Source organism: Salvelinus fontinalis, chromosome 11, assembly GCF_029448725.1.
Source record: "Salvelinus fontinalis isolate EN_2023a chromosome 11, ASM2944872v1, whole genome shotgun sequence".
NCBI lineage: Eukaryota > Metazoa > Chordata > Actinopteri > Salmoniformes > Salmonidae > Salvelinus > Salvelinus fontinalis.
In genome coordinates, this window is record NC_074675.1 from 18,048,693 (window position 1) to 18,075,762 (window position 27,070).

Here is a 27,070-nt window from a genome sequence, read left to right on the forward strand (position 1 = left end):
TTTATGTCCTCTCTAATATTCCTACTCTTTGATTCTGTTCATTCCTTTTTTACTCCTATCTTCTTTCGCCTATCCTCTCTCTGCTATCCTCTCTCTGCTTCATCCTTTTTTACTCTAAAATTGTCGTCGGTCCTTCTCTCCCTTCAGCTGTTTTTCTCTTTTTTCTCCTCTCTTTCATTCTCTCTCATCATCTTACTGGCTTCATCTCCTCTCGCCATCTCATATGAAATACTCATTACAGCTCTATCAAACATGAATTAAAAATACCACTGCCACAGTGATGACGTCTGATTTGGCCAGAGAGAAAGAAAGGGAAGATGCTGAAAACCAGAGGAGATGAGGGTTGGAGGAAGTGAAGGAGAGAGAGATGTTACATGTCTTCACAGAACTGATGCAGGCCTATTGATATTCCAGCACTGCTCTCCTCTGGCCTACGATCTACTGCCTTTTCTCATTAAGGCTGGGGTGGTGTGTGTGTGTGTGTGTGTTCTGTGGCAACATCTGGGATAATGGTCCCTTGGGGATTGATGAAAGGAACAGAGCCGGATGGATTGATAATGGGACATGGAAGAAGGAGGTTGTGTGTATAGGTCTGTGTGGTGGTCCTTAGTATTCTGCCTGTCTCTCATAGCCAATGTCACCCGCTCCACCTCAGTCTCACTCAGGAGTCTGTGTGTGTGTATGTGATAAAGGCAAGCTAGCACCCTGTCCTTGGTCTGGGATGAAGCACACCAGAATAGTAATCAGTGCAGGTGTTGGCCTGGGGCAAAAGACAAGTTTCTGATTCTCTGTCACTCATTCTTTTCATCCTTTCTCTCTTTTCACTGGCTCAGCTGTAGAATCTTGACTGGATATGTGGCACACCTGACCGTTGCTAAGGTGCAGGAGATAACGAGTAACACTGAAATTAAAAGGAATCAGAGCATCCAAAAACACACAATGCCAGAGGCCACATATAGGCAACTTGTGTCAATGCAATCAGACATGATGAACAACACCTGCGTACAATGCAATCAGACATGATGAGCAACACCTGCGTACAAAGCAATCAGTCGTCAATTATCTCAATTATCTAAGAAAAGTGTGACTTGATTGAGACAGTATAGATATTTTTGGGATTCAGTATAGTTTTGACATAATTGTACTTTTTTTAAATTACATTTTTACATAACAGGTGTGAACTAAATGAACAAAATAAAAATGCGAAAGGGGTTGGCCTATGGGAAAATGTAAGCGGGATTGGGTTAAAGAACCGACATAAATTACAGGAACCACATAAAGCCAGGGGTTAAGGGGAAACATATTAAAGGATGACCCTCATGTTAAAATAATGAGAGAGAAAAAATACTGGATCAAGTAACACTTTTCTGAGATAATTGATTACTGATGTGCCTCCTGCCGCTTTTGTTGCTGATGCGCAACGTCTGATTGTATTGACACACGTTTCCCACATGTGGCCTTGTGTGTTTTGTATTCTCTGATGAAGGTCTGACGACTGAAAGCTCAGCCTAATAAATTGAAGATGATGTACTGATCATGAGTGTACGGAGATTCCTTTTCATTTCACTGTGTCAGCTGTGCCACAGAGCACTGTTGTCTGTTCCTCTTTGTGTGAGTGTGTGTGTGTGTGTGTGTGTTTGTTTGTGTGAGTGGTCCTGAGTGGATGTGTGCACTGTGCAGACAGTGTTGATGGCGCTTGTCAGGAGTGATCAGGGATGTGGAGAGGGAATGTGTCTGGTCATTACTGCCTTTGTCAGGGAGAGGCAGAAAGAGAAGGATGCTGAAGAAAGAGATTAACAGATTAGGAGAGAGGGTGAAAGAGACAGAAAGACAAAAATAGCAAGCAAGATCCATTTAATTAGTCACATGCGCCAAATACAACAGGTGTAGACCTTACAGTGAACTGCTTACTTACGAGCCCCTAACCAACAATGCAGTTTCAAAAAAATACAGATAAGAATAAGAGATAAAAGTAACAAGTAATTAAAGAGCAGCAGTAAAATAACAATAGCGAGACTATATACAGGGGGGTACCAATACAGAGTCAATGTGCGGGTAGTATGTACATGTAGGTAGAGTTATTAAAGTGACAATGCATAGATGACAACAGAGAGTAGCAGTGGTGTAAACCCAATAGTCTGGGTGGCTGGAGTCTGACAATTTTTAGGGCCTTCCTCTGACACCGCCTGGTATAGAAGTCCTGGATGGCAGGAAGCTTGACCCCAGTGATGTACTGGGCAGTTCGCACTACCCTCTGTAGTGCCGTTCGATCGGAGGCCGATCAGTTGCCATACCAGGCAGTGGTGCAACTAGTCAGGATGATCTTGATGGTGCAGCTGTAGAACCTTTTGAGAATCTGAGGACAAATCTTTTCAGTCTCCTGAGGGGGAATAGGTTTTGTCGTGCCCTCTTCACGACTGTCTTGGTGTGCTTGGACCATGTTAGTTTGTTGGTGATGTGGATACCAAGGAACTTGAAGCTCTCAACCTGCTCCACTGCAGCCCGTCAATGAGAATGGGGGCGTGCTTGGTCCTCTTTTTCCTGTAGTCCACAATCATCTCCTTTGTCTTGATCATGTTGAGGGAGAGGTTGTTGTCCTGGCACCACATGACCAGGTCTTTGACCTCCTCCCTATAGGCTGTCTCGTCGTTGTCGGTGATTAGGCCTACCACTGTTTTGTCATCGGCAAACTTGATGGTGTTGGAGTCATGCCTGACCATGCAGTCATGAGTGAACAGGGAGTACAGGAGGGGACTGAGAACGCACCCCTGAGGGGCCCATGTGTTGAGTATCAGTGTGGCGGATGTGTTGTTACCTACCCTTACCACCTGGGGGCGACCCATCAAGAAGTCCAGGATTCAGTTGCAGAGGGAGGTGTTTAGTCCCAGGGTCCTTAGCTTATTGATGAGCTTTGAGGGCACTACGGTGTTGAACGCTGAGCTGTAGTCAATGAATAGCATTCTCACATAGGTGTTCCTTTTGTCCAGGTGAGAAAGGGCAGTGTGGAGTGCAATAGAGATTGCATCATCTGTGGATCTGTTGGGGCGGTATGCAAATTGGAGTGGGTCTAGGGTTTCTGGGATGATGGGGTTGATGTGAGCCATGACCAGCCTTTAAAAGCACTTCATGGCTACAGATGTGAGTGCTACGGGTCGGTAGTCATTTAGGCAGGTTACCTTAGTGTTCTTGAGCACAGGCACTATGGTGGTCTGCTTAAAACATGTTGGTATTACAGACTTGGACAGGGAGAGGTTGAAAATATCAGTGAAGACACTTGCCAGTTGGTCAGCACATGCTCGCGGTACACGTCCTGGTAATCTGTCTGGCCCTGTGGCCTTGTGAATGTTGACCTGTTTAAAGGTCTTCCGCACATCAGCTGCGGAGAGCGTGATCACACAGTCTTCTGGAACAGCTGGTGCTTTCAAGCATGTTTCAGTGTTATTTGCCTCGAAGCGAGCATAGAAGTAGTTTAGCTCGTCTGGTAGGCTCGGGTCACTGGGCAGCTCTCGGCTGTGCTTCCCTTTGTAGTCTGTAATGGTTTGCAAGCCCTGCCACATCCGACGAGCGTCAGAGCCAGTGTAGTACGATCGATCTTAGTCCTGTATTTACGCTTTGCCTGTTTGATGGTTCGTCGGAGGGCATAGCTGGATTTCTTATAAGCTTCTGGGTTAGAGTCCCGCTCCTTGAAAGCGGCAGCTCTAGCCTTTAGCTCAGTGCAGATACTGCCTGTAATCAGTGGCTTCTGGTTGGGTTATGTACGAACGGTCACTGTGGGGATGACGTCATGGATGCACTTATTAATGAATCCAATGACTGATGTGGTGTACTCCTCAATGCCATCGGAGGAATCCCGGAACATATTCCAGTCTGTGCTAGCAAAACAGTCCTGTAGCTTAGAATCTTCTTCATCTGACCACTTTTTTATAGACTGAGTCACTGGTGCTTCCTGCTTTCATTTTTGCTTGTAAGCAGGAATCAGGAGGATAGAATTATGGTCAGATTTGCCGAATGGAGGGCGAGGGAGAGATTTCTATGTGTCTCTGTATGTGGAGTAGAGGTGGTCCAGAGTTCAACCAGCCTCTGGTTGCACATTTAACATGCTGATAGAATGTTTGGTCAAACGGATTTAAGTTTCCCTGCATTAAAGTCCCCGGCTACTAGGAGCGCCGCCTCTGGGTGAGCATTTTCTTGTTTGCTTATGGCGGAATACAGCTCATTCAATGCTGTCTTAGTGCCAGCCTCTGACTGTGGTGGTATGTAAACAGCTACGAAGAATACAGATGAAAACTCTCTCGGTAGGTAGTGTGGTCTACAGCTTATCATGAGATATTCTACCTCAGGCAAAAAATAGCTCGAGACTTCCTTAGATATCGTGCACCAGCTGTTATTTACAAAAATACATAGTCCGCCGCCGCTTGTCTTACCAGACGCCGCTGTTCTATCCTACCGGTACATTGCATAACCAGCCAGCTGTATGTTGATATTGTCGTTATTCAGCCATGACTCCGTGAAGCATAAGATGTTACAGTTTTAATGTCCCGTTGGTAGTTTAATCTTCTGCGTAACTCGTTGATTTTATTCTCCAAGGATTGCATGTTTGCTAGCAGAATGGAGGGAGGTGGGGGTTTATTTGACCGCCTACGAATTCTCAGATGGCAGCCCACTCTTTGGCCCCTCTTTCTCCGCCTCCTCTTCACGCAGATCACGGGGATCAGGGCCTGTTCCCGGGGAAGCAGTGCATCCTTCGCGTCGGGCTCGTCAGAGTCGTGAAAGGAAAAAAAGGATTCTGCTAGTCCGTGGTGAGTAATCGCAGTCCTGATGTCTTGAAGTTATTTTTGGTCATAAGAGACGGTCGCGGCAACATTATGTACAAAATAAGTAAAAAATATAAACAAACAAAAAAACAGAATCGTCTGGGGGCACGTAAATTGTATAGTTTAGGAAAAAGGACTGAAAAACGTATCCATCTTTAATTCACCTTACCTTAATCCATCAGAAATATATGAATGGGCAAGTGAGAGAGAGAAAGGATAAAGTAAGTGACTAGACATGCTGAAAGGGGTCATAGTTTGTCCTCCACCCAGCCCAGCGGCCCATAGTCTATTTTAGCCTGGGCTGTCACAAATATTTATTGACAGGCACTCCGTGGCCACCCTTCACTCGTATTGACTTTCTATTCATAGTCTGATTCTAAATGGTACCCTTTTCCCCTATAGTGCACTGGTCAAAAGTAGTGTATATAGGGACTAGGGTGCCATTTCAGACGCAGCCACAGTGGGTGAACTTTCTATACATAGCCGTCTTTTAGAGGCGGCTGTAACACTGCCTGTTTATTTCCAGTGAGTGAGAGGTCCCACATACACATTAACCTGCAGTACATCACTCTTTATACAGGCTAAGAGGGCTGCCCTGCGTGCCTTTGTAAAAAAGGTGCCGCTTCAAGGCAGGCTAATTTACTGCTAGATTAAGCCAATTTACGTTGGGTTGAATTCCTCTGTATCAGGGCAATTTATAGTATTTTGCAGAGGGTGTTGGAGTGGTCAGAACAGAGAAAGAGGAAGTCATGTCTTTTTTTATTGCTTTACTTTGAGTGGAGTCAGGTTGGAACCAAAGCATTGTGTGACAGATGGTGTCTTAGTGAAACATGCTATTCAGACAGAAGTGAATTGTAGCTGAATCATCAGCTTTACACCCCAGAAGACAGTAACTTCAGGTGTCTGCATGCTAAGGAGACTGTAGGGTGTGTTTGTATGTACGTGTGTGCTGGAATCATAGCCTTCGCTAAGTCTGTATGTCTCAAACTCTGTGATTGATGTTGTGGTTTTTACTGCTCTTTTGCGTTCATGTCCCTAATAGTCACCCGTCTTCCCTATCCACGGTTAGGTGATGACATTACTCCTGCTCTGACTCCCAGTTATTGTTTCAGTAGCTTATTTACCTATTATACCTGTAAGATTGCTCTAGTTCTGTTCCCCTGAGTACCCTGCAATCAAATTGTCTGTAACCATAAAGTCATATTTGATATAACATTGCAGTGATGGGATCCCATTGCAGTGATGGGATCAAGTGTGTAAGACTCGAGTCTCCTCATGTGTATTTTAAAGTGGGTGTATCTCTATGAGTGCATAAATAAGCTGCTTTCTGTGTGATAGGATGCATGTGTAGCATACTGTATGCAGAGAAGAGAGTGTGGCCATGGTTACCAAGGTGCTGTTTTCTGACGCAGTGGTGAGGTATGACTCATTCTGCCATCGCAGACCCCCCCTCCCCCCTTCACCTCCAAACCACCAGCCACTGTGATTGTCCCTTCGTCATGTGGACACGAAGAGGGACAGGTCTGGGATTATGAACGGTGGGGAGGGGGGTCATTATTTACAGTCACAGTTGTGTTGAAGGGAGATAATTGTGGTTATGGTTGTTATTTGGGCTCTGTTCTAACTGTGGCTTCTCAGTCAGACAGAAGAGAGAGACACGTCTATTTCATCTTGCCTGGAGCATTTCAATGTCAAACTCTGTCTTTAGAATGAGTATTGTGTTTCTTAGAGAGAGAGAGAGAGAGAGAGACGGTGCAAGGGAGGGCTAGCAGAGAGAAAGAAGAGAGGGAGGCAAAGGGGGATGATATGGAAAGAGGGAGGGAGAACAGGGGTCAAGAGAAGGTTAGGCGAGGAATAAGGAGTAGAGAAAGAGATGGATAGAGAGAGGGGCGAGAGAAAAGGGTCAGACAGTGATGATGAGTGATTATTGAATGATCCCTGTGACAGTGATGCTGTTGTAGCAGGGACATCATTGGTCGCCTGCCAGAAGCCCTGACCAATCAGTCAGTCCTGTGGAAGACCAGAAGGATGTTGGGGCGCTGAGTTGATTGCAGAGAGGAGGAGGAGGAGGAGGGGGAGGGGTAAGAAGATTAAATAAAGGTTCAACAAAACAAACAAACAAGAGGGGAGGGAACCGTGAGGAAATGAATAAAATGGTTTCAATCACTTCACCCTAAATTACATTGAAAATGGCACATAACCATATTTGCAATGGCCTGTCGTAAGGCTCATCTCTGTACCCCACACATACAATTATCTGTAAGGTCCCTCAGTCAAGCAGTGAATTTCAAACACAGATTCAACCACAAAGACCAGGGAGGTTTTCCAATGCCTCACAATGAAGGGAACCTATTGGTAGATGGAAAAAAATAAATAAAAATGAACAGACATTGAATATCACTTTGAGCATGGTGTAACACTTTGTAATATTAGTAACACTTTGGATGGTTTATCAATGCACTAACAAAAGGATCGGACACTTTTTTTCAACTTTCGCCTAAAATGACATACCCAAATCTAACTGCCTGTAGCTCAGGAACTGAAGCAAGGAAATGCATATTCTTGATACCATTTGAAAGGAAACACTTTGAAGTTTGTGGAAATGTGAACTTAATGTAGGAGAATATAACACATTAGATCTGGTAAAAGATAATACAAAGAAAAAAACACCTACAATGTATTTTTTCCCATCATCTTTGAAATGCAAGAGAGAGGCCAACATGTAATATTCCAGATTAGGCGCAATTTCGATTTTGTATTGTATGTGCCAAGTTTTAGACTGATTCAATGAACCACTGTATTTTTGTTCAAAATCTTGTATCAAAACTGCCCAAATGTGCCTACTTGGTTTATTAATACATTTTCAAGTTCATAACTGTTCACTCTTCTCAAATAATAGCATGGTATTCTTTCACTGCAATAGCTACTGTAAATTGGACAGTGCAGTTAGATTAACAAGAATTTAAGCTTTCTGCCAATATCAGATATATCTATGTCCTGAGAAATCTTCTTGTTACTTACAAACTCATGCTAATCACATTAGCCTACGTTAGCTCAACCGTTCCATGGGGTGGACACCGATCCCGTAGAGGTTAAATGACAGAGTGAAAAGAAGGTAGCCGAGAATACAAATATTCCGAAAGATGCATCCTGTTTGCAACAAGGCACTAAAGTAAAACTGCAAAAAATGTGGCAAAGAAATTAACTTTATGTTGTGAATACAAAGCGTTATGTTTGGAGCAAATCCAACACAACACATCACTGAGTACCACTCTTCATATTTTCAAGCACGGCGGTGGCAGCATCATGTTATGGGTATACTTGTCATAGGCAAGGCCTAGGGAGTTTTTTTTAGGATAAAAAGAAACGGAATAGAGTTCATGACAGGCAAAATCTGAGAGGAAAACCTGGTTCAGTCTGCTTCCCAACAAAAACTGGGAAACAAATTCACCTTTTAGCAGGACAATATCCTAAAACACATGGCCAAATATACACTGGAGTTGCTTACCAAGGCGACATTGAATGTTCCTGAGTGGCCTAGTTGTAGTTTAGACTTAATTCAGCTGGATAATCTATGGCAAGACTTGAAATGTTTCTGTCTAGCAATGATCAACAGCCAACTCGACAGAGCTTGAAGAATATAAAAAAGAATAATGTGCAAATGTTTGTAAAGCTCTTACAGAAAGACTCAAAGCTGTAATTTAAAAAAAAGTAAGATTTCTAAAAACATGTTTTCACTTTGTCATTATGGGGTATGGTGTGTAGATGGGTGAGAAAAAAAATCTATTTAATAAATGTTTAATTCAGGCTGTAAATAACAAAATAAGTCAAGGGGTATGACTACTTCCGGAAGGCACTGTAGAGTTACTCTAACCATCTTTGAAATCATGCGTTTCCCTCACATTGCTCTGTCCCAGATGTGTGTGGTTTTACTCCTGTCTCGTCTCCCTTCGACAACTCATTACATTTGATTACAAATAGATTGGCCTTGCTAGCTTTTAGGCATCACTGTTAAATCCAGACCAAACCAGGGCCTCCAGATATTCTTGATAATTGTTATGCTGTGTTAAAAAAAAAAAAATGAAGTCTGAGTTTCTTTCTCCGAGGCTAACATTGGATAGGTGTGTCGTGTCTTTCATTTGAGTAGATCTGGGTTGGAAGACGGACTTGGGAATGAATTCAATGAATTTTCCATCCTAATACGAAGTTGCCACAAACACAGAACTCACAATGAAAAGACACAAGTTATCTTTCAAAAACAGGAAATGACTTATGTCAGGATACAGTACCCTTACATACACAGGCTGCATCCTTACTAGTCTATGCATCCTAGAATTAGACAATGTCGTTTCCTAAGGCCTCACCCACATTGAACAATCACTTCAAAGGGGACAAGAGGGGCTAGGGTTTAGGGGGTGAAATGAAACCAGGCCTAAGTATGCTCTTACAGTAAGATCATTGATTTCATTTCCCACAGTGCCCTGCTGTGCTATTGCAGCCTGCTATTTACAGTATAGCCACCACAATATCAGGTCTGTTTACATGGAGCTCAAATGGAGATGTTCTCCTGTGTCTCTGTATCCCCTTTGATCAGAGTGGTGACACCAGAGAGCAGAGAGTGGAGGGTTTATAGGGAACTGTGTCAAGCATGTTATGTAAGAATGCAGTACTCACTGAGTACATCGAGTACTACCAGAGTATTGAGCTCTTTGACGTGCCACTGTCAGCCGCAGGACGTTAGCCCTCTGGATGGGTGTGTGTACCATGGAGAGATCGGCTATGAAATAGTGTGTGTTTGTGAGAGGGAGAGGTCAGTGTCTGTGTGTTGGAGGTACTGGGCTATGGCTGGAGGTAGGAGGTAGACTGCTAATTGCCTAATACATAGCCTCCTTCTTTAGTTGTAAATTATTCATATTCACCAGTAGACTCATCTACAGTGAGCCATCTTCACTGAGCTGTGTGTGTGTGCGCGTCTTTTCATCTGATTATAACCTGTTGTTGACTGTTTGTTTATAAACAGGCGTTGGCTTGTTGTGCTGCCTGTATTATGTATATGTTTTCAATCCAAAGGGATAAGACACATCTGGTGTATTCTCAGGTATGCACACACGCACACGCACACTTGCACACTTGGCCACAGGTACGCATGCACACACACATGCTTTCACTAGAATTTTGATTGATTTAACTGGAACTATTGTCAGCCAATGGCTTTACCAGAACTCTGTGTGTTCCAGTTAATTGGCCAATAACACACACCCACATGCATACACAGCTAGTAAATGAGACCTCAGCCTCATGTCTTAGGAATGGAAGGTTACACTCTCTCTAACCCATCATGTTTCATCTCTCTGTGTGTGAGAGTCCGTCTAGCCAGTGGTGACGCACTTAGGAGACTGCAGCAGACACACACGCATCACCTCCTTTCACCATCACTTACATCAGCAGAGAGAGGTTAAGAGAGTTTAATTAGCCAGTGATTTAGATGGGGGCTGAGTCTGACCCTTGAGGGGAACCACTACCTGAAATACACTACAATGATATATTTTGCTTTATAAGGACTGAATGCTAAGTTAAGGCTACCAAGCTTGATACAACTCCAAGTAGCACTGACGTGTCAAGTGAGAGGTGTCAAAGCCCTTTAGCCCAACAATGGCAGGAGAATCAAACAGGCGACTCCAACCAAATGCAGAGGGCTTGAAGCTGCCTCCCGCTGTTCAGAGGTAATTAAAGTACAGTACCCTCTGAATGTAAAAAGTGACAAGGCAAGAAAATAGTACAAAATGAACCTCCATATGGAAAATCAAGAGACACTTTTTGCTGACTGTTAAAAAAATGGGAACATAAGCAACTTAATCTTCCACACAGACCATCCCCTGGCATGGCACAGTGCTATATTAACACAGACCATCCCCTGGCATGGCACAGTGCTATATTAACACAGACCATCCCCTGGCATGGCACAGTGCTATATTAACACAGACCATCCCCTGGCATGGCACAGTGCTATATTAACACAGACCATCCCCTGGCATGGCACAGTGCTATATTAACACAGATCATCCCCTGGCATGGCACAGTGCTATATTAACACAGACCATCCCCTGGCATGGCACAGTGCTATATTAACACAGACCATCCCCTGGCATGGCACAGTGCTATATTAACCAGACCATCCCCTGGCATGGCACAGTGCTATATTAACCAGACCATCCCCTGGCATGGCACAGTGCTATATTAACACAGACCATCCCCTGGCATGGCACAGTGCTATATTAACACACTACCGCTCTGTTAAGGGGGGAGGGGGGGGGGGGGGGTTAGCGATGGGTTGAAACTCAGGATACTGAGGACTCTGAGTCAGCTGATATGAATCTCTATAAGTCTGGAACAAAATTGGTACAGGGCAACCCCAAACAGTTTCAGTTGGACTTTCACCTAATAGAACAGACGAGCAACCCCAAGCGGAAAGTCAACCTCCCAGCACAGGGTACTACTCCCTCATTGAAATTAAGGATAAATTCACCCAGCTGGAGGTAAGGCATGTGGAACTGAAACAGCAGGTGATTACACTCCAGTCAGCACAGACCCAGACAACAGTCCAGCACAACAACAACCCCTTAACCAGACCTGGAAAGCTGGAGGTGGAGAGAGACATATCTGCACTCTCTACTATAATGAGACAACATCTCCAGGAGAAGAAGCAGGAGCAAGAGAAGAACAGAGCACTGGAGAGGATCAGACTGCTGGAGGAGAGTGTGCGGGGGATGACGTGTGACAGAGAACAACCTACTAGAGAGGTGGCCACCCCTGAGGAGAGCCAGCAGAACAGCCCACCTCAACTCCCGACAAAGTCTCGACACCACAGCAGAACAGTCCACCCCTGACCATAGCGTCGAAATCACAGCGGGACAGACAAATGAAGAACCCCAAGCCCCCCCTATCAGCCACCCTGATAGCCCTCCTGACAACAACCCCACACCCACTGAGGACATACACAAGACACAGATTGTACTCCTTATGGACTCAAATGGGAAATATATACAAGAAAAAAATACGTTTTCCCAAACACAGTGTGTCTAAACTCTGGTGTCCAAACACCCAGCGCGCCCTAGACCTTCTGTCTGAGGACCAACTAGGTTCACCCAGCCACATAATAAAACACACAGGCACAAATGACCTGATAGCACAGCTGGAAAGGGTGGCCACAGCACTGAAGGGAGTGATTGAAAAAGCTTCTTCTACTTTCCCCAATGCACAAGTGGTTATCTCCACCCTGCTACCACGAAAAGACGTCCACCCTGCTACCAAACAGCGGGTAAACACAAGTATTTCCCATGACTGTGCCTCAAAAACAAATGTTTTCCTGGCCCACCACTCAACCCTGGACTTGAACAGCCTCTATGACCAGGTCCACCTATACAAGGCAGCAGTGCCCACTTTCGCCCGGACCCGAAAGGACATCGCTCTCAAACACAGCCCCGACACCTCACACAGGAGCAACAAATCAATAGACACCGTGCCCAGACCAGCAAGACACTCTCCCAGACCTGCGGGACCCCCCCCCCCCCCCCACACACACATAGAGGACCCAGGCCGAGAGGACCTACATCCAGACCACAACACCAGCCACACCCCCACCCCAACCAATCAACACCCCCCCCCAAGTCAACCATGCCCACACCCCATGTAGTCCCCCTCAGATCAGACCTATGCCCCTCCTGCCCACCCCATGCTCCCCACTCCCGCAAAGAGGGCCTAAACATGGAAGTCACACATACGCCCAGGCCGTGAGCGGGTAAACAGGCCCAACCCCCACTCTTACACTAGCCAAAGCCAATGGTATGTACCAGATGCTCAGCAGGCTCTGCTCACACTTACTGGCCTGAGGCCAAACCACGACCAACAACATTGGACACTTTATGGAACAGAAAGCCTTCACTATCTCATCCTGGAATATCCCAGGCCTGAGGTCATCTGCCTTTGGCCTAAAGAGCAGGAACCTGGACTTCGGAAATACAGACATTGTCATCCTACAAGAAACATGGTATAGAGGAGACGGACCCACTGGCTATGCTAATTTGGTATAGAGCAGACCTAACTCACTCTATTAAATGAATCAAAACAGGAATATTTGACATTTGGCTAGAAATTCAAAAGGAAATATCAAGGCACAAGGCGAGACCCAGATGCAGACACAGGAGGCAGATGGTTGGAGTCTTACAATGTTTATTAATCCAAAGGGGTAGGCAAGAGAATGGTTGTGGACCGGCAAAAAGGTCATAACCAGATCAGAGTCCAGGAGGTACAGAGTGGCAGACAGGCTTGTGGTCAGGCAGGCAGAATGGTCAGGTGGGCAGGTACAGAGTCCAGAAACAGGTAAGGGTCAAAACCAGGAGGACTAGAAAAAGGAGAATGCAAAAAGCAGGAGAACGGGAAAAACCGCTGGTTGACTTGGACATACAAGACAAACTGGCAAAGAGAGACAGGAAATACAGGGATAAATACACTGGGGGAAAACAAGCGACACCTGGAGGCGGTGGAGACAATAATGAGGACAGGTGAAACAGGAAATGATCTTAACATCCTCCTGTGTGCTCTCTTTATTTGACCTTTATTTAACTAGGCAAATCAGTTAAGAACAAATTCTTATTTTTGATGACTGCCTAGGAACATTGGGATTAACTGCCTTGTTCAGGGGCAGAACGACAGATTTTTACCTTGTCAGTTCGGAGATTCGATCTTGCAACCTTTCAGTTACTAGTCCAACGAGCTAACCACAAGGCTACCCTGCCGCCCCTATATCAATCTATATCCCCCCCAATAGAATCCCCATACTTTAATGAAGATAGCTTCTCCATCCTAGAGGGGGAAATCAATAATTTCCAGGCCCAGGGACATATACTAGTCTGTGATGACCTAAATGACAGAACTGGACCAGAACCTGACATCCTCAGCACACATGGGGACAAACACCTGCCTTATGGTGACAGCATTCCCTCCCCCATATGCCTCCCTAGGCACAACTATGACAACATAACCAACAAAAATGGGTCACAACGCCTGCATCTCTGTCGCATGCTGGGTATGTACATATTCAATTGTAGGCTTTGAGGGGACTCATATGGTAGGTACACCTATAGCTCATCTCTTGGCAGTAGTACTGAAGACTACTTTATTATTGACCTCTACCCAGAGGTAGTCTCTCAGAGCATTCACAGTCAGTCCACTGACACCCCTATCAGAGCACAGCAGAATCACACTCTACTTGAACAGAGCAATACTCAATCATGAGGCATCAAAGCCAAAGGAATTGAGTAATATTAAGAAATACTACAGATGGAAGGAATGTTGTGTGGAAACCTATCAAAAAGCAATTAGGCAACAACAAATTCAATCCCTTTTAGACAACTTCCTGGACAAAACGTTCCACTGTAATAGTGAAGGTGTAAACTTGGCAGTAGAAAACCTAAACGGTATATTTGATCTTTCAGCTTCCCTATCAAATAAAAAAAAATCAAACAGAAAACAGAAGAAAATGAACAACAATGACAAATGGTTTGATGAAGAATGCAAAAACCTAAGAAAGAAATTGAGGAACCTGTCCAACCAAAAACATCAAGTCCCAGAAAACCTTAGTCTACGCCTTCACTATGGTGAATCACGAAAACAATACAGAAATACACTTAGGAAAAAGAAGGAACAGCATGTCAGAAATCATCTCAATGTAATTGAAGACCACATATTCACCCTGCACAGGCTAATTGACAAACAAACAAAACAAAACAAAAGCAAAGCCTTCTCATGCTTGACATGAGTGTCTGCTATATAAATGAATGGATAGTGGTGTTGGGGGAAAAACACATGACATTATAAAATCCATGTACACAAACAACAAGTCAAGTCAACAAATTAAAATTGGCATAAAACACACATTTCCTCCCACAGGTCCGTGGGGTGAGACAGGAATGCAGCTTAAGCCCCAAACTCCTCAACATATATATCAACGAATTGGCGAGGGCACTAGAACAGTCTGCAGCACCCGGCCTCACCCTACTAGAATCTGAAGTCAAATGTCTACTCTTTGCTGATGTCACCAACCAAGGAGGGCCTACAGCACCAACTATATCTTCTGCACAGATTCTGCCAGACCTGGGCCCTGACAGTAAATCTCAGTAAGACCAAAAAAATGGTGTTCCAAAAAAGGTCCAGTCGCCAGGACTACAAATACAAATTCCATCTAGACACCGTTGCCCTAGAGCACACAAAAAACTATACATACCTTGGCCTAAACATCAGCGCCACAGGTAACTTCCACAAAGCTGTTAACGATCTGAGAGACAAGGCAAGAAGGGCCTTCTATGCCTTCAAAAGGAGTGTAAAATTCGACTTACCAATTAGGATCTGGCTAAAAATTCTTGAATCAGTTATAGAACCCATTATATTGCCCTTTATGGTTGTGAGGTTTGGGGTCTGCTCACCAACCAAGAATTCACAAAATGGGACAAACACCAAATTGAGACACTGCATGCAGAATTCTGCAAAAATATCCCCTGTGTACAACGTAGAACACCAAATAATGTATGCAGAGCAGAATTAGGCCGATACCCGCTAATTATCAAAATCCAGAAAAGAGCCGTTAAATTCTACAACCACCTAAAAGGAAGCGATTCCCAAACCTTCCATAACAAAGCCTTCCACCTACAGAGAGAAGACAGACTATGTGCACACAGTCCACAAAATGAGGTGGAAACTGAGATGCACTTTCTAACCTCCTGCCAAATGTATGACCGTATTCGAGATACATATTTCCCACAGATTCACAAAGAATTCGAAAACAAACCTGATTTTGATAAACTCCCATACCTACTGGGTGAAATACCACAGTGTGCCATCACAGCATCAAGATTTGTGACCTGTTTCCACAAGAAAAGGGCAACTAGTGAAGAACAAACACCATTGTAAATACAATCCATATTTATGTTTATTTATTTTCCCTTTTGTACTTTAACGATTTGCACATTGTTACAACACTGTATATAGACATAATATGACATTTGAAATGTCTTTATTCTTTTGGAACTTCTGTGAGTGTAATGTTTACTGTTCATTTTTTTATTGTTGATTTCTCTTTTGTTTATTATCTACTTCACTTGCTTTGACAATATGTTTCCCATGCCAATAAGGCCCCTTGAATTGAATTGAATTTAATTTAATTGAGAGGAAGTGTGTGAGAGAGCATGAGAACGGGATATAGAAATATATATATAGAAACCAGCACCTGTCAGCCATGATGTACAGTTGAAGTCGGAAGTTTACATACACTTAGGTTGGAGTCATTAAAACTTGTTTTTCAACCACTCCACAAATTTCTTGTTAAAAAACTATAATTTTGGCGAATCGGTAAAAACCTCTACTTTCTGCATGACACAAGTACTTTTTCCAACAATTGTTTACAGACAGATTATTTCACTTATAATTCACTGAATCACAATTCCAGTGGGTCAGAAGTTTACTTACACTAAATTGACAGTACTTTTAAACAGCTTGGAAAATTCCAGAAAATTATGTCATGGCTTTAGAAGCTTCTGATAGGCTATTTGACATAATTTGAGTCAATTGGAGGTGTACCTGTGGATGTATTTCAAGGCCTACCTTCAAACTCAGTGCCTCTTTGCCTGACATCATGGGAAAATCAAAAGAAATCAGCGAAGACCACCAATTGTAGACCTCCACAAGTCTGGTTCATCCTTGGGAGCAATTTCCAAAAGCCTGAAGGTACCACGTTCATCTGTTCAAACAATAGTACGCAAGTATAAACACCATGGGACCACTCAGGAAGGAGACGCGTTCTGTCTCCTAGAGATGAACGTCATTTGGTGCGAAAAGTGCAAGTCAATCCCAGAACAACAGCAATGGACCTTGTGAAGATGCTGGAGGAAACAGGTACAAAAGTATCTATATCCACAGTAAAACGAGTCCTATATCGACATAACCTGAAAGGCAGCTCAGTAAGGAAGAAGCCACTGCTCCAAAACCGCCATAAAAAAGCCAGACTACGGTTTGCAACGGCACATGGGGACAAAGATTGTACATTTTGGAGAAATGTCCTCTGGTCTGATGAAACAAAAATAGAACTGTTTGGCCATAATGACCATCGTTATGTTTGGAGGAAAAAGGGGGAGGCTTGCAAGCCGAAGAACACCATCTCAACCGTGAAGCAAGGGGGTTTCAGCATCATGTTGTGGGGGTGCTTTGCTGCAGGAGGGACTGGTGCACTTCACAAAATAGATGACATCATGAGGACGGAAAATTATGTGGATATATTGAAGTAACATCTCAAGACATCAGTCAGGAAGTTAAAGCTTGGTCGCAAACGGGTCTTCCAAATGAACAACGACCCCAAGCATACTTCCAAAGTTGTGTCAAAATGGCTTAAGGACAACGAAGTCAAGGTGTTGGAAGTGGCCATCACAAAGCCCTGACCTCAATCCCATAGAAAATTTGTGGGCAGAACTGAAATAGCGTGTGCGAGTAAGGAGGCATGCAATTGTTGAATGTATGGTTATTTTGACCCTTGGTTATTGTTGTTACTGTTGTCACATTGACTTTTTTTTTTTTTTTTTTCTTCTTTTTATATATTTTTTAAATTTTTTATCCCCTTTTCTCCCCAATTTTCGTGGTATCCAATCGCTAGTAATTACTATCTTATCTCATCGCTACAACTCCCGTACGGGCTCGGGAGAGACAAAGGTCGAAAGCCATGCGTCCTCCGAGGCACAACCCAACCAAGCCGCACTGCTTTTTTAACACAGCGCGCCTCCAACCCGGAAGCCAGCCGCACCAATGTTTTGGAGGAAACACCGTGCACCTGGCCCCCTTGGTTAGCGCGCACTGCGCCCAGCCCGCCACAGGAGTCGCTGGAGCGCGATGAGACAAGGAAATCCCTACCGGCCAAACCGACCCTAACCCGGACGACGCTAGCCCAATTGTGCGTCGCCCCACGGACCTCCCGGTCGCGGCCGGCTGCGACAGAGCCTGGGGGCGAATCCAGAGACTCTGGTGGCGCAGTTAGCACTGCGATGCAGTGCCCTAGACCACTGCGCCACCCGGGAGGCCCACATTGACAATTTTGATTCTCATTTTAATTTATTTTTATATTGTAAATATCCAAAATAAGCTTTGGCAATATGTACATTGTTACGTCATGCCAATAAAGCAAATTGAATTTAATTGAATTGAGAGAGGGGAATAGAGAGAGAGAGAGAGAGGGGAATAGAGAAAGAGAGAGAGAGGAATAGAGAGAGAGAGAGGAAGTGTGAGAGAGATAGGAAGTGTGTGTGTGTGAGAGAGGGAGGAAGTGTGTCTCGCTCCATCTCTCTGACTCTCGCTCTCGCTCTCCCTCGCGCTCTGAGTTTTTGTCCTTGTGATTTCTATAATCTCTTTAACATGGCAAGTAGTCTACCTCATATATTGCATAAGCAATGACTCAAGTGTATCAAAAGATAAATATTCTTTCTTCGCCTGACTCAGCATTATTTTAAATGATTCTAAAGAGACGCATATAGCTCCATAGAGAGTGTATTGAGTGTTTTGAGTTCCTCTGAGTTTCTCTGACTGTTCCTCTGTTTTCCCACTAGATGGCTCTGTAGAACAGGTAACACTACTTGAATAGTTGCTCAGCAGCCTTTTGCTTTTGTCTGAGGACAGCAGTCTCAGGTGGTGGACTGTGGGCAAGAACGAGTGTGTATGTGGGTAGTCTTTGGGGGGGGGGGAGTGGTGTCTCTGTGGACACCAGGTGAGGATCAAACCGGGGGGGCAGCAGGTGGAGGGGGGGCCGGGGGTCAGGGTAAGAGGCTCAAAGCCTAGACAAGCAATGAGGTGGGGGGTTGAACCACAGCTGCCTCTCAGCTTTCAAACACCAGGAGGTATACTACGAAACAGGGTTAATGAGTTAGGAAGTACTGCTACCACTTTGTAGGCCAATACAGACCTCTGTATGACAGGAGTTTGCAAACTAAGCTGTTTACAGAGGTAGTAATTCTCTCTCTCTCCCTCGCTCTCTCTATCTCTCTCTCTCTCTCACACTCTATCTATCTTTATCTCTCCTTTCCCCCATCCCTCTCTCTCTAGAGGACATATGTGACCTGAAGGTGGAGAGGCCTGGCATTGTGGACATGCTGACGGCCAAAGAGAGGGAGTCCCTGGAGGAGAACGATGAGAAGGAGGAGAAAGAGAAGGAGGTGGAGGTGGGGAACGGAGAGAAGGGCCAGCAGGAGGAGCAGGGAGAGGAGAAGGAGGTGAACGTGGAGGAAGAGGAGGAGGTGGAAGGAGGAATGTTAGAGGAGGATGACTTGGAGGAGTTGAGGTCCCAGGTGTTGCAGCTGGTGTTGGAGCTGGAGGAGGCCAGGGAGCTGTCTCAACAACATGAAGAGAGCTTCATGGAGCTCCAGGGTGAGTTGCTGTTTGTGAGAGTGAGTGTGTGTGTGAAGAGTTTGTGTCTGAGTGTGACTGTATTAATGTGTGGAATTGTGTGTGTCTAAGTGAGTGAGTGTGAGTGTATGTGTGCCTGTGTGTGTGAGACTGTGTGTGACAGCTGTAGCCATGATTGCATGCTGGGTGTTTAGTTCATTGTGACATTACAGCTGGGTCGTGAGAGGGTTGGGAGGTCCTACTTCTCAGCTGTCATGGTTCTTGTGCCAGTTGTCCCTGACCCCCCATGGTCCATTCTGCTGACTCACATGCGTACTCACTTTGTTCCTCCTCTCCTCCCCCTTTCTCTCCCTCCTCTTGTACATTTCCTCCTCTCATATCCCCCCTTCTTCTCTTCCTCCCCTCTCTCCCTCTTTCCTCTGTTCCCAGGTCTGTTGGAAGACGAGCGTCTGGCTAGTGCTCACCAGGCAGAGAGCTTTACCAGACAGATCCAGAGACTGCAAGGTAGACATGCACGCAAGCGTGTATGCGCACACACAAACATGCACCCAAGCGCACACACCATTATACACAACCTCTCCTCTCTCCACTTCTGAGAAATGAACACAGTACCATTATCTTCCCCTACTGTCTCATGAAATAGTGTATTGGCTGAGGAAAAGTTAACAATAAACATCACTTTTATAGATGAACTCCCCACTAATATGTCTCCTAGCAGGGTCTCATGATAGTGGAGAGAGGACAACTGTCAGGACCCGGTGCGAGAAACAGTCACTAATAATCGTCAGAACCCAGAAGATGAGGCAGACACAGCAGTACTAGAGATGGTGGTTTAATTAAAGAATAAAATCTTCAGGCAAAGAATCTAAATCCACAATGTCCAAACATGAAGCCAAGAAGCACAAAATGGATATCCTCCAAAATACAAAGAAAACTCCACAAAGTGGTAAAAACAGCAGGGAAAAACAAACCTCAAAAGACTACTCAAAAATACACAAGAACTAAACCAGAGAACCTCTGGAAAATCCAATAGGAGAATCATATGTTCAGAACAAGGCTTGGGCTGGGGCTGGGTGCTAACATACAAACACTGAGCAAGGAACTGAGGAACACACAGGGTTCTCAATGGTGCTCAACCTCAGGAGACTTGGTGGCCACCGTATGAATGACGTCACGTGACCAGAGAGACACCAGACCATAGAAATCCATTTATTTCATTCTGTGCACCAGACATCATTAGTTACAGGAAGGACAGTGGCTCCAGATGACATAGAGGCCTTGTCATGATGTCACTTCCTTGGGAGAAGATGCTCGGTCTCCAGGCTCAGCATTTGGATAAACATGGGGTTATGTAGGTGACTGAGTGTAAGGGTGCGTGGGGAGTGAGAGGGAGCACAGCACTCCCTCCTTATTCCTCTATCACTCCCCCCTTGCAGTGACACTCACCACATGACTCCTATTGGAATGCAGACTGGAGGTGAGGGTGGGGTGGGGGGGGGGGGGGGGGGGGGGGCAGGCCGAGGTAGGGGTAGTTTGTCTTAGCTCATTTGGCTTTGTTATTCTGCTGTTGTACACACACGACGCCAGTGTTTCCCATCCACAGTGAGGGAGAAGGAGAGAGAGGGAGAGAACTCTCCATACATGGTGAGGGAGAAGGAGAGAGAGGGAGAGAACTCTCCATACATGGTGAGGGAGAAGGAGAGAGAGGGAGAGAACTCTCCATACATGGTGAGGGAGAGAACTCTCCATACATGGTGAGAGAGAAGGAGAGAGAGGGAGAGAACTCTCCATACATGGTGAGGGAGAGGGAGAGAGAGGGAGAGAACTCTCCATACATGGTGAGGGAGGAGGAGAGAGAGGGAGAGAAATCTCCATACACAGTGAGGGAGAAGGAGAGAGAGGGAGAGAACTCTCCATCCACAGTGAGGGAGAAGGAGAGAGAGGGAGAGAACTCTCCATACATGGTGAGGGAGAAGGAGAGAGAGAGGGAGAGAACTCTCCATACATGGTGAGGGAGTAGGAGAGAGAGAGGGAGAGAACTCTCCATCCACAGTGAGGGAGAAGGAGAGAGAGGGAGAGAACTCTCCATACATGGTGAGGGAGAAGGAGAGAGAGAGGGAGAGAACTCTCCATACATGGTGAGGGAGTAGGAGAGAGAGAGGGAGAGAACTCTCCATACACAGTGAGGGAGAGGGGGGAGAGGGAGAGAACTCTCCATGCATGGTGAGCTCCACGTAACGGCAACACCAAGGCAGAATGCCATGTGACGTCAGAGAGAGGCCATGTGATTGGCTGAATTACTGTAAACATTAAGGCAGAAGGGGATTGATGTTCCTGGTAAGGAAAGTTCTCAAGAGGAGAATGTGAACGTATTGTACAACCGTGTGAGTGCTCAAGAATTGCCCTCTTGCTCTGGTGAGCCCAGACACCTTTTGTCCCTAACCCAGGACAAGCCTATGTCCAGTACAATACTATACTGTACCTCACACTATAACTAAGTAAGTAAGTAGCTTTGTCTGAGCCAGAATGGCCCAGACTGTACTTCTTCGTAATGTTGTGGTCCAAGAAGTAATCTAGGTGTGTGGTTCCTCTGTGCACTGTGTGTTAAGAGAGCTGGTCTGCAGACACTGCCATATAGCCATGGCCTCTTGAGCTCTGGCCATGTCTGTGTAAACCCATCAGTCTCTCTTCACTTTAAAAGTAAAGTATGTGCATGTGTGTGTGTGTGATTAATGAGGAGAGGTGATGCGACAGGGGTTCTACTTTAGAGATAGAAAGCCCACACCTCAACATCGCTTGTCTTTTCTGATTCAAAGATTGACATGAACTCTCCTCTCCTCTCCTCTCCTCTCCTCTCCTCTCCTCTCCTCTCCTCTCCTCTCCTCTCCTTTCCTCTCCTCTCCTCTCCTCTCCTCTCCTCTCCTCTCCTCTCCTCTCCTCTCCTCTCCTCTCCTCTCCTCTCCTCTCCTCTCCTCTCCCCCCTCTAGCTCAGCTGCGTTCGGTCCAGGAGGAGATGGACTCTCTGGAGGAGGAGAAGGAGAGTGAGCTGGGGGAGGTGCATTATGAGGGGGGAGGTGGAGGAAGACGCCTTCCGTCCCGACAAAAGCTTGGATTGAGAGCTGACTTTCAATAGATCGCAGCGAGTGAGCTGCTCTNATTACTGTAAACATTAAGGCAGAAGGGATTGATGTTCCTGGTAAGGAAAGTTCTCAAGAGGAGAATGTGAACGTATTGTACAACCGTGTGAGTGCTCAAGAATTGCCCTCTTGCTCTGGTGAGCCCAGACACCTTTTGTCCCTAACCCAGGACAAGCCTATGTCCAGTACAATACTATACTGTACCTCACACTATAACTAAGTAAGTAAGTAGCTTTGTCTGAGCCAGAATGGCCCAGACTGTACTTCTTCGTAATGTTGTGGTCCAAGAAGTAATCTAGGTGTGTGGTTCCTCTGTGCACTGTGTGTTAAGAGAGCTGGTCTGCAGACACTGCCATATAGCCATGGCCTCTTGAGCTCTGGCCATGTCTGTGTAAACCCATCAGTCTCTCTTCACTTTAAAAGTAAAGTATGTGCATGTGTGTGTGTGTGATTAATGAGGAGAGGTGATGCGACAGGGGTTCTACTTTAGAGATAGAAAGCCCACACCTCAACATCGCTTGTCTTTTCTGATTCAAAGATTGACATGAACTCTCCTCTCCTCTCCTCTCCTCTCCTCTCCTCTCCTCTCCTCTCCTCTCCTCTCCTCTCCTTTCCTCTCCTCTCCTCTCCTCTCCTCTCCTCTCCTCTCCTCTCCTCTCCTCTCCTCTCCTCTCCTCTCCTCTCCTCTCCTCTCCTCTCCCCCTCTAGCTCAGCTGCGTTCGGTCCAGGAGGAGATGGACTCTCTGGAGGAGGAGAAGGAGAGTGAGCTGGGGGAGGTGCAGGAGGAGCTGAGGTCTGCCCAGGAGGAGGTGCTGGTTCTGCAGCAGGCGGGGGAGGAGGCGGCAGCGGAGAGGGAGAACGACATCGCCTCCCTGCAGGAGGAGCTGTGTCGTCTGAGGGCCGAGCTGCAGCGTCTCCGCTCCACGGCCCAAGAGTACGAGCTGGAGATCACCACCCTGCGGGCCGAAATCAGTATGAAGAGCATGAGGAGGGAGGGAGAGACTGACGGTACTATCATACTATATACTGCACTAACCCTGCATCTAACCCAAACTACTAACCACTACAACACCACACAAGCTGCAACACTGCTTAAACCCCTTGCACAAACTCAAAACACAACCATTCCACACACCCATTCCCTGCCCAACCAGTACACCACTCCATACATAACACTGAAGCAATGGAAACCAATCAGTGGTGAGGAAAATCCCAGTCAGTATCCCCAATAATACGGCACAGTATTATGATCCAGTTAAAACTGTAGGCCGGATCCAATAGAAGACTCAACAGGTCCAGTTGGCAGAGAGGCCTTCTTAGCAGCAGAGAATTGTGGGTAAATACGAGAGAGTCTGGGACTCATCATCGTAACTCCAGGGTTGCCAGATTTGGCTTTAGCCCTCTCCATTAAAACACACTTCGGCAATGTTTAGAGGATTTATGAGGGTTATTGATCGCAGGCTTATGGTTACTGGTGAAGTCACGCATGGAGAGTTCAAGGTGTCACCACTATACTGTTAGGATAATATGGTAATGACACAGCACCACTGTGTGTACTCAAACAAGAGGGAGGAAAGCCAACAGCCTCTGTTTAAGTTTGATGGGTTGATTCTCTCGTGGTCCCGCTAGTCCGTAACGATCTGGGTAGATCCCCTTTCAGTTTTAATGCCCCCCGTTGCTGGATAGGATGCAGAACTCCTTGCCTCTTGATTCACTGGTGCCGCCAGGGTAGTTTATGGCTCTGGTATTAGATGTGTTGAATGAGAGTTGCAGTTGTTTTGAGGGAATGAAGAGATGGTTGTAATGTTGAAAGTTGTAATTTGTAGTTTTTGTAAAAGTTAAAAAAAAATCTTTGTTAGAGTGATCATTTCTCTATTGTTGTATTGTTGTGCTGAAAATGAGACGCTGGTCTCTATGGGTTTACCCTGACGAAATAAAATATACCAATAAAAATAACAATAAATTATACCTGATGAGTAACAAACTGTTTCGGAGAAATGAGGATCACAATCTGTCTTGGCATCTGTAGGGATGATTCAGACTGAAAACTGATTCCTCCTTCAAACACTCAAGTCCAGAAAGCAGGCGAAAGCTTTTAAAAGTTTTACTGTGTTCTCTGTTTTGATGTGCTCATTTGTTACAGCTGCTACGCCTTTATTTGATTGAATGCTAATTAAGTAGAAAAACAACTCTGCCCTACACAAAACCAACCCAATAGTAGATATAAATGAGTTAAAGTCCCATATTTTTCCAGAGCTGCTTTTTTCAATTGGTTATTTTCAGAGGAGAGCCTGGGTACTGCTCTCTCTCTCTCTCTCTCTGTCTCTGTCTCTGTCTCTGTCTCTGTCTCTGTCTCTGTCTCTGTCTCTGTCTCTGTCTCTGTCTCTGCCTCTGTCTCTGTCTCTGCCTCTCTCTCTCTCTCTCTCTCTCTCTCTCTCTCTCTCTGTCTCTGCCTCTCTCTCTCTCTCTGTCTCTGTCTCTGTCTCTGTCTCTGCCTCTCTCTCTCTCTCTCTCTCTGTCTCTGCCTCTCTCTCTCTCTGTCTCTGTCTCTGTCTCTGCCTCTCTCTCTCTCTCTCTAACTCTCTCTGTCTCTGCCTCTCTCTCTCTCTCTCTCTCTGTCTCTGTCTCTCTCTCTCTCTGTCTCTGCCTCTCTCTCTCTCTCTCTCTCTCTCTCTCTCTCTCTCTCTCTCTCTCTCTCTCTCTCTCTCTCTCTCTCTCTCTCTGTCTCTGTCTCTGTCTCTGCCTCTCTCTCTCTCTCTCTCTCTCTCTCTCTCTGTCTCTGCCTCTCTCTCTCTGTCTCTGTCTCTCTCTCTCTCTCTCTCTCTCTGTCTCTGCCTCTCTCTCTCTCTCTCTCTCTCTGTCTCTGTCTCTGCCTCTCTCTCTCTCTCTCTCTCTCTCTCTCTCTCTCTCTCTCTCTCTCTCTCTCTCTCTCTCTGTCTCTCTCTCTGTCTCTGCCTCTCTCTCTCTCTGTCTCTGTCTCTGTCTCTGTCTCTGTCTCTGCCTCTCTCTCTCTCTCTCTCTCTCTCTCTCTCTCTGTCTCTGCCTCTCTCTCTCTCTCTGTCTCTGTCTCTCTCTCTGTCTCTGTCTCTGCCTCTCTCTCTCTCTCTCTCTCTCTCTCTGTCTCTGCCTCTCTGTCTCTGTCTCTGTCTCTGTCTCTGCCTCTCTCTCTCTCTCTCTGTCTCTGCCTCTCTCTCTCTCTGTCTCTCTCTCTCTCCCCCCCTGGCCATTCCTCCTCAGTGTTGTAAACCTCTCTTCTGGTGGTTTCTTCTCTCCCTACTTTATGTATTCAGTATAATGACGACATAACATATTCTCTAGCAGAATGAGTAACACAGGGTTACTAGATCAAAGGCTCTCTCGGTGTGTGTTTGTGCCCTGCATTATATTAGCAGTTCACAGTACTCTATCCTCGTGCATCTCCAGTCTGTGCATGACTTTCATTAGCCTGTCTAATAGCAGGGCTAATGCCAGAGAGAGAAAGAGAGAAGAAAAGAGAGGAAGGAAAGAAGAGGGGGAGAAGGTGGTATTGAGACAGAATTAGGACAATGAAAGTAAAGGAAAGCAGGGATTCAGAAAGGGTAAAGCAGTAAAGACGATTGTACTGTACCTCACCCAGTCACATAAACACATTAGGCTGTTCTCATGGCCATAAATCAGGATCTTGACCAAGAAGTGGCAACCTCTCTCATAGCCACCCACACATACACACTTTCAGCTATACACACACGTACACACGTTTAGGTATACACACATAAACACACGCTGCCCAGCAACATTACAAACAACATTCCTAATTATAACACCTGTAAGAGGAGCTCTTTGGCGCCATAGCGCTGTCATGTCTAAAGGTAAGCTTATACTTGGTTATTTCCAGACTTTATACTCAACACTCCCACACTCATTGACCACCCTCATCCAGGGGAGGATTGAGCCTCGCAGCCAACGCCAGGGTGTCGTTAACAGTATACTGTAGCGTCCTCCATTGTCCCTGTTTCATACCGGTCTCCATCTAGTCAACCTCTGCTCGCCTTCCTTGCCATATCACACCCTTTCCTGTGGAACCTGTTACCATGACTACGTATTGTTAACATGGTTCAGTGCGTCAACTTTCCCACCCCAACACACAACCAAGACAAAACAGCACACACTCATGTGACCCTGTGTACGCGTGTGTGTGTTCCAGGTGAGGTAAGCCAGCTGACGGCGGAGTGTCATACCATTTCAGACGAGTGTCAGGCCCTGAAGGACGAAAACAAACAGCTGAGCCACAAACTGCAGCAGCTGCAGCAGCAGCGAGCCGGGTGAGTGGCCGAGCCGCCAGTCGATCAAGCTGCCGACCAATCAGTCACAGCCTCTCTATGTCTGGAGACCCCCACATTGCTCTACAATCCTACCGTCTGTTTATTGTCTGCAGATCATCTATCATAACTTTTTGTCTGGGGTCTGATGTGTCAGTAACAAGCTGTCAGTCCACAGATCAGACAAGATCACACAGGTAAACGTAAGAGTCTTTTTATAGCCTTCTGTATGGTTAAAGCCTTTGTCTCTTCCATCTCTCTCTGTGTCCCCAAGAAATGTCTTCCTTGGTCGTCTGTGTGTGTCTGGATGTGTGAGAGTGTGATCTCGTTCCTACAGTACACACCCTGTAACATAACTAGGAGACCTATGTGTGTATTTGTGTATGTG

At 45.7% G+C, this 27,070-nt stretch overlaps 1 protein-coding gene across 1 annotated transcript in view; it reads left to right on the forward strand.

Annotated features, from left to right (window-relative positions):
- The window catches only part of LOC129865216 (coiled-coil domain-containing protein 136-like), a 45,659-nt gene that overhangs the window by 12,910 nt on the left and 5,679 nt on the right, over nt 1-27,070 (forward strand). The window contains exons 3-7 of the mRNA XM_055937808.1: nt 18,948-19,268; nt 19,677-19,751; nt 23,093-23,392; nt 26,568-26,685; nt 26,799-26,879. Coding sequence (XP_055793783.1) covers nt 18,948-19,268; nt 19,677-19,751; nt 23,093-23,392; nt 26,568-26,685; nt 26,799-26,879 — 895 coding nt within the window. The remainder of the gene's footprint in view (nt 1-18,947; nt 19,269-19,676; nt 19,752-23,092; nt 23,393-26,567; nt 26,686-26,798; nt 26,880-27,070) is intronic.